Here is a 13539-nt window from a genome sequence, read left to right as displayed (position 1 = left end):
CTCTCTACAAGGTGACTTCTTCTAGCTGATCTTTCTACAGGGTGATTTGTTTGTAGCTGAACTCTCTACGAGGAAACTTCTTCTAACTAATCTCTCTACAGGGAGATTTGTTTGCAGCTGAACTCTCTACATGATGGTTTCTTTGTAGCTGAACTCTCTACAAGGTAATTTCTTTTAGCTGATGTTTCTACAAGGTCACTAGTTTGTAACTGAACTCTCTACATTATGATTTCTTTGTAACTGAACTCTCTACAAGGTGACTTCTTCTAGCTGATCTTTCTACAGGATGATTTGTTTGTAGCTGAACTCTCTACAAGGAAACTTCTTCTAACTAATCTCTCTACAGGGAGATTTGTTTGTAGCTGAACTCTCTACAGGTGATTTGTTTGAAGCTGAACTCTCTACAGAGGTATGTTCCTGAACCATTGATGGCAGGTTTCAAAAATTAGGTTTACTAAAACCTGCCAAAGATGGCTTGTGAACATACCTGGAGCGAGGCTCTACATGATGGTTTCTTTGTAGCTGAACTCTGTACAAGGTAATTTATTTTAGCTGATGTCTCTACAAGGTCACTAGTTTGTAGCTGAACTCTCTACATGATGGTTTCTTTGTAGCTGAACTCTCTACAAGGTAATTTCTTTTAGCTGATGTCTCTACAAGGTCACTAGTTTGTAACTGAATTCTCTACATGATGGTTTCTTTGTAACTGAACTCTCTACAAGGTGACTCCTTCTAGCTGATCTTTCTACAGGGTGATTTGTTTGTAGCTGAACTCTCTACAAGGAAACTTCTTCTAACTGATCTCTCTACAGGGAGATTTGTTTGTAGCTGAACTCTCTACAGGTGATTTGTTTGCAGCTGAACTCTCTACATGATGGTTTCTTTGTAGCTGAACTCTCTACAGGGTGACTTGTTTCTAGCTGGTCTCTGTACAGGGTGACTTGTTTCTAGCTGAACTCTCTACAGGTGATTTGTTTGCAGCTGAACTCTCTTACATGGTGGTGTCTTTGTAGCTGAACTCTCTACAAGGTGACTTCTTCTAGCTGATCTCTCTACAGGATGACTTGTTTTTAACTGAACTCTCTACAGGGTGATCTGTTCATAGCGGAACTTTCTACTGCATGATTTGTTTGCAGCTGAACTCTCTACACGATGGTTTCTTTGTAACTGAACTCTCTACAAGGTAACTTATTCTAGCTGATCTCGCTACAGGACAATTTGTTTGTAGCTGAATTCTCTACAGGGTGATTTGTTTGCAAATGAACTCTCTACATGATGGTTTCTTTGTAGCTGAACTCTCTATTAGGTACCTTCTTCTGGCTGATCTGACTACAGGGTGACTTGTTTGTAGCTGAATTCCCTACAGAATAACTTGCAATGTAATATAATTGAGTAAGTTATAAACGCAGCTGAATGCTTTATTAGGGTGACTGTTCTATTAGAGTATCTCGATCTCGCATTTGCTACACGTAGTTGCCTTTCGAATCATAACTCAGTGGTTAGTAATCCAATTCTTCTGTACAACTGCAAGTACTTTCTATGATGATTATTCCAGCTACATACTGATTTTTAGCTTGTTGCTCTAAGCGGTTTGTCTGGTAGACACGAAAACTAATAGTTTTTTATTCATAAAAATCGATCGCGTAATTTTGACACAGGTTGGGTTTTGTGTCATATCTCCTTGGTCTTTGTCCCGATTCCTTTCAAAGCACAAAAAGGCACTCCTACGATGGTTGCTCCATCTACATATCAATTTGATTCCTCCAGGGGGTTTACCCTGTAGGCGTGACAGAGCTTTGACCTTATTTTACGCAAATAATCGGTGATAACTCCGCGAATATTCATCGGATTCCTACCAAGCTTGGTACGGAGATCCGCCGTAATGAGCCCTTTAAGTGTGCCAAATTTCAGCCCAATCCGAGCACGAATTCGTGTTTTATGGCGAATTTTGCGAAGTGTGCGAAATGAAGAGAAAAAAAACGAAGAAATTAAAACGAAATTTTGTTCACTCGTATCTCGAAAGTGGCTGGAGCGATTTTCTTCAAATTTGGTATGTAGACTACCCTAACTAGGCTGCACGTCTCTAGCAAATTTGATTCTAATCGGATCAGGGATCACTGAGCTACATAGGTGTGAAAATTGCGTTTTCTTTCTTCCTGTTAATATACTCATGGTGTGGCGCGCCGACTTCTTGGGCCGCACGACACACTACCGTGTGTCTTGATACGAGTATTTGTTTGAAGTGCTGTTTTTCAAAATAAGGATAGTACAAATTACTTAAAACCATTATATTTTCTTTCCTACTGATGGTCAAATAATATTATACAAAAATAAATAAGGAAGTTGGTGTATAATAAAATGCTTAAAATGCCAAGCTGTGAAAAAAATATGCAGATTTCAGAAATTCCAAGGTTGTTGAAATGACTGATAGTCGCTAAGAAATGACTTCAAATATGCCAATCAATTTCAATAATGGCAATGATGCCATATCATTATATTAAGAGCTGATTTCCATTAGCATTGTTTCAGCGACACAGTTACAATGTGTCAACAAGGCTTCTAGAGACCCAAGGATAATGTGGGAAACACTACCACAAATTATTTACCAACATCACAGGTCAAGGTAATTAATAGATACCATAGGCCACATTGTCTGAGAGACTCTAAATTACATAAACGCCATCAGTCAGCACTTTCTGTGTTTGTAAAAATTCTGAACAACAAAAAGCAAGTGAAATGGCATACTCTATCCACAGTTGCTATCATCAAGCTTTATCCTGCAAACTTATAGTATTACTTTTATCCCTTACTAAAAAGTAAATTAACCAACTGTGTATAAAAGTTAGTTTTATGAACAGCAATGTGCTATTATTTATTCTAGTGGTTAGCATTTAATGTATTTCGTAATTCATTAATTATTATAAATTAATTTTGTTGGTATGCACTGCCATTACAGAAAGTGCAAGTCAAACACAATGCTTTAATCCTCAGTTTACGCCACAAATTATGCAGACTAAATATAGCTGCAAATAAGCCTCGAGGCTGCTCTTCATTTTGTGCACATGCAGAAAGGACATGCCCTTTTCAACCTGAAGAGATCTGATATTCCTAGAAAACCAGCCACATGGTTTTTCAGTTGTTTTATGCCTGCAGAACTCATTGGGAAAGGCAGTCATAACATCTTCAGAAACTCACTTCACCCATATTTCAAACTGCCGTGAATAAAGTATTTTAATAATGTAAAATTCACCTGTTAATGCAGTCTCTATACATCCTTGATTTGTGCTTTAGCACAAAAGTCCAGCTCATATGGATCTGAATAAAAACATAGAAGTACACGCACACAATTTTTTGCAAAGCAATTTCATAGAACTGGGTGGTGGGCACCTGGTTTACCAATCAAAATATGGGAATAGAGTTTATTATTGCTGTGACTGTACTGGTATTTTATGGTTCCTAAATTTTCATGTACATATTTAATTGCACTTGATATAGCCTTTGGGTTGTAGTTCAGTTTAAATTACAACCACATACCTCTAAGTAAAGCTACATATAAATGTCATTACGTTTATGCATGCACAGTCAGTTGTTGCATTCTTTGTTTCATAAAATTACTTAGCTTGTATGTTTTCTCAAGGAAACATACATTCACAGCATTAGAAGTGAATAAACTTCCTTACAAGCTTCAGGAGGTAAGACTGTGTAATGTAAACATGTTTTACTGACACACAACAGGCGCATATATACACATACCACACACTCAGATGCATAATTTGCAGACTCACAAATGCGTGTACACAGTATTCTGAATGCTCACTTACATATAAATTAATTATGCAAACATGCTACTGATTATACAGGCTTCTTGTATAATACATAATTTTCCAGATTTTAATTATGGCAGATATATATATACCACAATACTATAAATTCCATTGTTTATTCCACAGTAACTGACTTGTGTAAGGAAAAATTATGAAGAAAGTTTTCATGAAAACACAATCAATGTTGTTATTGTTCCTAAATTTCATGCACTTTAATGTTAAGATTGTAAATTAATGATAAAATATGCTGTAGATTCTTTTGGCAATGTATTTTCCTTTAGCTAATTTTTCATCATCGTTCACATGAAGTCAAAGAAATGACATCAGCCACTCGCCTGAATTATATTGAAACATCTGTGTCAATTTTACATGAAATGCCTTGGGTAACATTGAAAGAATACCAGGTATGATCTAATTCTTTAATATATATATAATAAAAGAAAGTCACAGGAAATTCTTGACCATTACTCTTAAACTCTTAATTATGTAAGTGTGTTATAACTATATATACCACTTTCACACCTCACTTCAAAGGGAAGAGAAGGTATATAAATGATATAATAGCACTGCTATCAGTGCTCAGGAATGCATTAACGAGAATAGGAGGTAGTATATACAAGTTATATCCCTCCTAAGAGGGATATAACTTATAACTTGTATATACTACCTCCTATTCTCATTAATGCATTCCAAACATTCTCAGAAATCATTTGATTTCTTTGATGAAACTGTGTGATCTCCTCTCCTTTAATATAACGACACTTAACAGGATCGATAGTAGGTTTTAATTTTTGTAAAGTGATCAGTGTAAAGTGATCATGGACTTGGGGAAGAAGATAGTTCATTGTTTTACTGAATGAAGAAGGTCACAGGTTAGTTTAAATTGAACATGTTGCATTCAATAGTCACGTGGCGATGTCCAGACACTGAGTGTAGTGCTTAATTGATTTAGTTGGCCATTAGTGTTAATAGTATTCACTACTTTACTTTATTCATGGCTAGTAAAGTAAGTACTTCAGTGCAGTTGAATCATCTTTACATTGCTGTTTTGACACCTGGCACAATGTCACAAACGCATAGTGACTGGGCGTGGCGCCTATGATTGGCTAGGCCATTATAGTGCTGTAAACATATTCACTGCTTTAGTTTATTCATGGCTAGTATAGTAAGTACTTTATAGTGCACTTAAGCTTAATTATGAGCTGTTCAGCTCATATTTGGGCTTCCTGTGTTTAATTGCGTACTCACAATCAAAGCAATCTGCATGCTCGTGACAATACACTTACATTAGGCCTCTCAGCAGTGCCTTGTCGTTGCTCTTACGACGTTATCCACAATCGAAATTCACATGGTCCCATATAAATACACTCGCAAAGCATTCCTGCAGTTTCCATATACACTTGCAGGTGAGTCACCCAAGTGGAATATATTAGTTGTAACATGGGCACTTGTGATTTGCCTGAAATATACACACTTGCACTCGGGCTGTGCCCTTGTGCTCGTTTGTATATTTCAGGCAAATCACTCGTGCCCATGTTACAACTACTACATCTACAAGTGGAAGCAAAAATTAGGATTCAGCCTAGTAAGAAATGTTAATGTGCAAATTTAAAGCCATGAATGTCAGTAAACCGATAGCAAAGAGTGTGTAAACTTGATGTTTTTCTGCAAATAATTAATTGATCATAACTCCAAAAGTGTTTATTAGACTTGTACTTAATTATGTAGTGGAATTTGCTTTTATACCCCCTTTTAGGTGTACCAAATATCAACTTGATCGGTTAATGTATTTGCATTTTATAGCAATTTCTCGAAGTGCAAAAAAAAACATGTTGATATGCTACTTCTAAAACAAACAGGTGCCTGTGTTAGTACTGTCCCTGCTATTAGTACTAGTAATAGCATGGGTAGCAGTGAAATTTGGGATAAATATCACGAGTGTTGTATTGGAAATGGGGATAAATTTCACGAGGCGAAGCCGAGTGAAATTTACCATTTCCAATGCAACAAAAGTGGTATTTATCCCAAATTTCACTGCTACCCATGCTATTCCCAGTTAATACCATACTCTCGCTGCATATGCGCATGCTGTGCATTAGCTTTGCTATGTACGTAATTTGTCACTATGTACTAAACATGCGTCAACACTAATTGGCGCTACATTGTTAACATAAATTCTAGCCAATGAAATTGCAATTACAACTTTTTCACTGCTGTCAGTGAAATACGGGATAAATTTCACTGCTACTATTGAGACTTTTGTACGGGCAGTGAAACAGGTATGGTATTATGCATTGAATTAACAGAGATATATGTACTATGTATGGTGTTAATCAATTTTTAATTTTTTTTTAGTTTCAGCTTTTGTAATTTAATTCCTCCATTAACAGCACTAAGTGTAACTGGAACAAACCACAAAATTCCAAGAGCTATCTGTTATATTGTTTGTCTATGGTGTTTTCTTCCAAAAATTCTCTCTACAAAGCCTTGAATCTACTCTTTATTTTCATTCCCATATGAGATGGACATGCCTCTGACTTAAAGAGATATGCAATTTTTGGTAGCCTGCAAAGCTCACACTGTTATTGTTTGGTTATTACAATACCCATGCAGCTTATGAGGAAAGCTATTCACACTGTATTGAGAAATAAATTTCGAATTATAGGAAGTACGTATACACCTCAAAGTAAGGTTTACCTTCCTGTACGATTAATACAGCATCCATAGAGTGCTCAAACTGGCTGCTTTTAACATACCCTGTAAAGTGTACAGTGTATTTGCCACACTTGTAGACAGACACAAAGCATGCACATTTATTGGAAAAAAAATAATCATGAAACAAGGCACGTAGCTGGTTTAACAAAGCAAGGAAACCCCAACTATATTTAATCTAATCAAAAACAGCCAAGCTGTAAAAAAAGGTGCGGCCCCCATAAAGGCCATGGTGAAAAAAGATGTGAAATCCAAGGTGGCGGCCAAGAAATGGCTGTGATGGTAGGTTAATGGTTACATTTTAATAACAACAATTCAGGTGAATTTGGTGCCAAGACCAAGCGGCACAAAATTCACCTGAATTGCCGTTATTAAAATGTAACCATTAACCTACCATCACAGCCATTTCTTGGCCGCCACCTTGGATTTCACATCTTTTTTCACCATGGCCTTTATGGGGGCCGCACCTTTTTTTACAGCTTGGCTGTTTTTGATTAGATATCACTTCTTTTTGTATTTGTATACTGCAAAGCCGGACTATGGCTGGCTTTGGGGCTTTTTTAACCCATGTGTTTTTTTCTTTACCACAGGAAGAAGAAAAGAACTTAAAGAAGAATTTTAGTACTTCAATTATTTTTGATTTTATTAGTAATTATACAAATTATATACATATATTTATTACATGCTCATTATTCCCCACAGGATTTTTTTGCAGCTGATCTCTCTACTGGGTGACTTGAAATGTAGCTGAACTATATACAGGATGGTTTCTTTGTAGCTGAACTCTCTGTAACAGGTGATTTGTTTGCAGCTAAACTCTCTACATGGTGGTGTCTTTATAGCCGAACTCTCTACATGATGGTTTCTTTGTAGCTGAACTCTCTATAAGGTGACTTCGTCTAGCTGAACTCTCTACAGGGTGATTTTTTTGTAGCTGAACTCTCTGCAGGGTGATTTGTTTGCAGCTGAACTCTCTACATGATGGTTTCTTTGTAGCTGAACTCTCTACAAGGTGACTTCGTCCAGTTGATCTCTCTACGGGGTGATTTGTTTCTAGCTGAACTCTCTACAGGTGAATTGTTTGCAGCTAAACTCTCTACATGGTGGTTTCTTTGTAGCTGAACTCTCTACAAGGTAACTTCTTCTCTACAGGGTGATTTGTTGTAGTTGAATTCTCTACAAGGTGGTTTGTATGAGGCTGAACTCTCTACATGGCGGTTTCTTTGTAGCTGAACTCTCTACAGAGTGATTTGTTTGCAGCTGAACTCTCTACATGATGGTTTCTTTGTAACTGAACGCTCTACAAGGTGACTTCTTCTAGCTGATCTTTCTACAGGGTGAATTGTTGTAGCTGAACTATCTACAAGGTAATTTCTTCTAGCTGATCTCTATACAGGGTGATTTGTTTGTAGTTGAATTCTGTACAGGTGGTTTCTTTGTAGCTGAACTCTGTACATGATGGTTTCTTTGTAGCTAAACTCTTTACAAGGTGACTTCTTCTAGCTGAACTCTCTACGGGGTAATTTCTTTGTAGCTGAACTCTCTATATGATGGTTTCTTTGTAAATGAACTCTCTACAAGGTGAATTCTTCTACCTGATCTCTCTACAGGGTGATTTGTTTGTAACTGAACTCTGTACAAGTGCGTTTTTGTGGGTGATCTCACTGCAGGTTGATTTGTTTGTAGCTGAACTCACTAAAGGGTGATTTTGCTTGTAGCTGAACTCCTTGCATTGTATCTAGTTTCTAGCTGATCTCTCTACAGGGTGATTTGTTTGTAGCTGATCTCTCTACAAGTTGATTTGTGTGTACCTGATCTCTCTGCAGGTTGATTAATTTGCAGCCGATCTCTCTACAAGGTAATTTGTTTGTAGCTGAACTGTCTATAAAGTGATTTATTTGTAGCTGATCTCTCTGCAGGTTGATTTGTTTTAGCTGAACTCTCTACAGGGTGATTTACTTGTAGCTGAACTCCTTACATTGTGACTAGTTTCTAGCTGATCTCTCTACAGGGTGATTTGTTTGTAGCTGATCTCTCTACAAGTTGATTTGTGTGTAGCTGATCTTTCTACTGGTTGATTTGTTTGTAGCCGATCTCTCTACAGGGTAATTTGTTTGTAGCTGAACTCTGTACAAGGTGCTTTTTTGTAGGTGATCTCACTGCAGGTTGATTTGTTTGTAGCTGAACTCACTAAAGGGTGATTTGCTTGTAGCTGAACTCCTTACATTGTGTCCAGTTTCTAGCTGATCTCTCTACAGAGTGATTTGTTTGTAGCTGAACTCTCTATAAGGTGATTTATTTGTAGCTGAACTCCTTACATTGTGTGTAGTTTCTAGCTGATCTCTCTACAGGGTGATTTGTTTGTAATTGATCTCTCTACAAGTTGATTTGTGTGTAGCTGATCTCTCTGCAGGTTGATTTGTTTGTAGCCGATCTCTCTATAGGGTAATTTGTTTGCAGCTGAACTCTCTATAAGGTGATTTGTTTGTAGTTGATCTCTCTGCAGGTTGATTTGCTTTAGCTGAACTCTCTACAGGCTGATTTGTTTGTAGCCGATCTCTCTACAGGGTAATTTGTTTGCAGCTGAACTCTCTACAAGTTGATTTGTGTGTAGCTGATCTCTCTGCAGGTTGATTAATTTGCAGCCGATCTCTCTACAAGGTAATTTATTTGTAGCTGAACTGTCTATAAAGTGATTTATTTGTAGCTGATCTCTCTGCAGGTTGATTTGTTTTAGCTGAACTCTCTACAGGGTGATTTACTTGTAGCTGGACTCCTTACATTGTGACTAGTTTCTAGCTGATCTCTCTACAGGGTGATTTGTTTGTAGCTGATCTCTCTACAAGTTGATTTGTGTGTAGCTGATCTTTCTACTGGTTGATTTGTTTGTAGCCGATCTCTCTACAGGGTAATTTGTTTGTAGCTGAACTCTGTACAAGGTGCTTTTTTGTAGGTGATCTCACTGCAGGTTGATTTGTTTGTAGCTGAACTCACTAAAGGGTGATTTGCTTGTAGCTGAACTCCTTACATTGTGTCCAGTTTCTAGCTGATCTCTCTACAGAGTGATTTGTTTGTAGCTGAACTCTCTATAAGGTGATTTATTTGTAGCTGAACTCCTTACATTGTGTGTAGTTTCTAGCTGATCTCTCTACAGGGTGATTTGTTTGTAATCGATCTCTCTACAAATTGATTTGTGTGTAGCTGATCTCTCTGCAGGTTGATTTGTTTGTAGCCGATCTCTCTATAGGGTAATTTGTTTGTAGCTGAACTCTCTATAAGGTGATTTGTTTGTAGTTGATCTCTCTGCAGGTTGATTTGTTTTAGCTGAACTCTCTACAGGCTGATTTGTTTGTAGCCGATCTCTCTACAGGGTAATTTGTTTGCAGCTGAACTCTCTACAAGTTGATTTGTGTGTAGCTGATCTCTCTGCAGGTTGAATTGTTTGTAGCCGATCTCTCTACAGGGCAATTTGTTTGTAGCTGATCTCTCTACAGGGTGATTTTTTTGTAGCTGACCTCTCTTCAGGGTGATTTGTTTCTAGCTGATCTCTCTACAGGGTGATTTGTTTCTAGCTGATTGCTCTACAGGTTGATTTGTTTGTAGATGAACTCTCTACAGGGTAATTTGCTTGTAGCTGAACTCCTTACTTTGTGTCTAGTTTGTAGCTGATCTCTCTACAGGGTGATTTGTTTGTAGCTGAACTCCTTACATTGTGTGTAGTTTCTAGCTGATCTCTCTACAGGGTGATTTGTTTGTAGCTGATCTCTCTACAAGTTGATTTGTGTGTATATAGCTGATCTCTCTGCAGGTTGATTTGTTTGTAGCCGATCTCTCTGCAGGTAATCTGTTTGTAGCTGAACTCTCTATAAGGTGATTTGTTTGTAGCTGATCTCTCTGCAGGTTGATTTGTTTTAGCTGAACTCTGTACAGGGTGATTGCTTGTAGCTGAACTCCTTACATTGTGTCTAGTTTCTAGCTGATGTCTCTACAGGGTGATTTTTTGTAGCTGAACTCTCTTCAGGGTGATTTGTTTCTAGCTGATCTCTCTACAGGTAGATTTGTGTTGATTTGTTCATTGCTGATCGCTCTAAAGGTAATTGATTTGTTGCAGTTGAACACCCTGCAAAGTGTTTTGTTTGTAGCTGATCACTCTAAAAGGTAATTTGTTTGTAGCTGAACTCTCTCCACAGTGACTTGTGTGTAGCTGAATTCTGTGTAACTGAATTCTCTAGAGAGTGACTTAATTGTAGCTGAATTTTCTACACAGTGCATGACTTGTTTATAGCTGAACTTTCTTCAGTGTGACTTGTAATGTTCTGAATCTCTATAGTGGTATATTTGCTTAACTCTCCACATGGTGACTGTCTTCTTGCTGAACTGTCTATAAGATTAACTGTTTGCAGCTGAACTCCCTACAGAATAACTTGTGATGTAATAAAATTCTATAATGGAGTAAATAAATTAGCCGAATGCTCTATTAGGGTGACTGTTCTATTAGAGTATCTCGATCTCGCATTTGCTACACGGAGTTGGCTTTCGAATCATAACTCAGTGGTTTGTAATCCGATTCTTCTGTACTACTGCAAGGACTTTCTATGAAGATTATTCCAGCTATACACCGATTTTCAGCTCATTGCTCTAAGCGGTTTGCCTAGTAGGCGTGAAAACTAATACTTTTTTATTCATAAAAATCGATCGCGTAATTGTGACACAGGTTGGGTTTTGTGTCATATCTCTGTGGTCTTTATCTCGATTCCTTTCAAACCACCAAAAGGCACTCCTACGATGGTTACTCCATCTACATAGCAATTTTCAACTCATTCCATGAAGCGGTTTACCCTGTAGGCGTGAGAACAAATCGATCTTGTTTTACGCGAATAATCGGTCATAACTCCTGAACCATTCATCGGATTTGTACCAAATTTGATGCTAGGATTTGCCGTTGGACTCCCTTTCTGTGTGCCAAATTTCAAGGCGATCGGAGTACGCGTTTGCTTGTTATAGCAATTTTTGCAAGTGTGCGAAAAGACGAAGAAGAAGAAGAAGAAGAAAAAAAAAAAGAAGAAATAAAAAAGAAACTTTGGCAGCTCGTATCTCGGAAATGGCTGAAGCGATTCCTTCAAATTTGGACTGTAGACTCCCTTGGCTGGCGGGCAACTGTGTAGCAAATTTGGTTCCAATCAGATACGTGATCACCGAGATACAAAGGTGTGAAAATTACGTTTTCGTTCTTCCTGTCAATATACTCACGGTGTGGCGCGCCGGCTTCTTGGGCCGCACGACACACTACCGTGTGTCTTGATATGTGGGCTTCCCTTCCAGGAAGGCAACTTCACCATGAAATTTGTTCTATTCTGAAAAGGGTTTGAGGAGCTAAAAATTGTCTTTTCTTTTCCCTGTCAATTTATCCTAGGTGTGGTGTGCCAGCTTCTTTGGCTGCACAGCACACTACTGTCTGTCTTGATACATAGGGATCATTCCATACCAAATCAACAAAAAAAAATCCTGACCCTTTTGGATTTTCATGAAATTTGGCATAGACATGGACTCTACTAAGAAACTTTCTCACACCAAAATTTAGTCCATTCTATTGATCTCCCTTTAAGATATGACCACTCCAAGTTTATTAGAAAATACTACACAGGTTTAATAAAGTGGCCGTAACTTTGGCAGTGATAGTCACAGAACCTTTCTGTTTAGATTTTTAGAATGCTTATTGTTTTCTCTTTCAAATGGTATATAATTCATTATAATTAATCAAAGGAAAAGGTTAAACTACAAAACTGTGTCCTTTTCCTTTGATCCTACTTTTTTCAAAAAAGGATATTTCAATTACTTTCATTTTTTGTTGAAATATTCTTTTTATACCCTTCTTTCATGACAGTAAGTGTGAAGTTGGGATGGCATGAGTTATGGCTACATACGTAATTCTTATTGAAGTTTACATGCTACCGGGGGCATAAGTATGATCACTACTATAACAATGCAAACTTTTAAATTAAATTATAGTATGGAATCTCATCAGAATGTGGTTAAGTTGTAATATACATACAGTTGGAGGCATAGTATAGGAGTATCATCAGGTGATTAAACAGAAGTATCAATACTCACCATTGCTGAAGCCACACCAATATACCCTCCTATTGTTATGTACATCACGGTTATGATAACAACATGATTTTGAATTAAGAGTCCATAATAGAGATTTTATGAAATCACTGATGCCATATAGTGGTAGGGTTTGGGGAAAAAATTATCCTATGGTACTGTAAGTTTGGTGAGGAAATAGTTTGACAAAATTGTGGAAACTTCACAATACGCCTCTATTAAAATCATGAAGTTGGTGGGTTTTAATTTGGTACAATGACTGTATAGAAAGGCCACCTCATAAGGGTGAACTATAAATTCTCCAAATGAGATATGTATACATAAATGCACCTGTCAAAAACAGCCACCTGCCTGAAGATGACCGGCCCGAAGTTTTGACCGGCTTAGACAGGTTCCTCTGTAAACACTAAATATTTCCCCCACCAAACTTATGTAGTGTCTGCTGACATGTACTGATGTCCTACAGAATAACAGAAAAGTTTGGCAGAGAAATTGGCGAATTTAGTGAGTAAGGAATGATGCACCCTCCAACTTCATAATGTTAATGTGGATAAGTTTTTGCAATTTGTCAAACCTTTCTCTCACCAAACTTACACTACCATGAGATACTTTGCTACCACCATATGGCATCAGGAGTTCATAAAATCTCTATTATGGACTCCTGATGGTGTTTGTAACAAAATCATGTTGTTATCATAACTACATTGATATGCATAACAATAGGGTATGTTGGTGTGGCTTCAGCAATGGTGAGTACTGATAATTCTGTTTAATCACCTGATGATACTCCTATACTATGCCTCCAACCATATGTGTATTGCAACTTAACCACATTGTGATAAGATTCCATACTATAATTTAATTTAAAAGTTTGTATTGTTATAGTACTGTTCAT

At 37.4% G+C, this 13539-nt stretch overlaps 1 protein-coding gene across 1 annotated transcript in view; it reads left to right on the top strand.

Moving 5' to 3' along the window:
- The window catches only part of LOC136262915 (uncharacterized), a 317270-nt gene that overhangs the window by 183182 nt on the left and 120549 nt on the right, over positions 1–13539 (top strand). The window contains exons 24-25 of the mRNA XM_066057331.1: positions 3638–3692; positions 4106–4228. Of these exons, the coding sequence (XP_065913403.1) occupies positions 3638–3692; positions 4106–4228 (178 nt within the window). The remainder of the gene's footprint in view (positions 1–3637; positions 3693–4105; positions 4229–13539) is intronic.

This window comes from Dysidea avara, chromosome 8 (assembly GCF_963678975.1).
Source record: "Dysidea avara chromosome 8, odDysAvar1.4, whole genome shotgun sequence".
NCBI classification, from domain to species: domain Eukaryota; kingdom Metazoa; phylum Porifera; class Demospongiae; order Dictyoceratida; family Dysideidae; genus Dysidea; species Dysidea avara.
The sequence above is the reverse complement of the archived record's forward strand: the minus strand, read 5'-3'. Positions and strand labels throughout refer to the sequence as shown.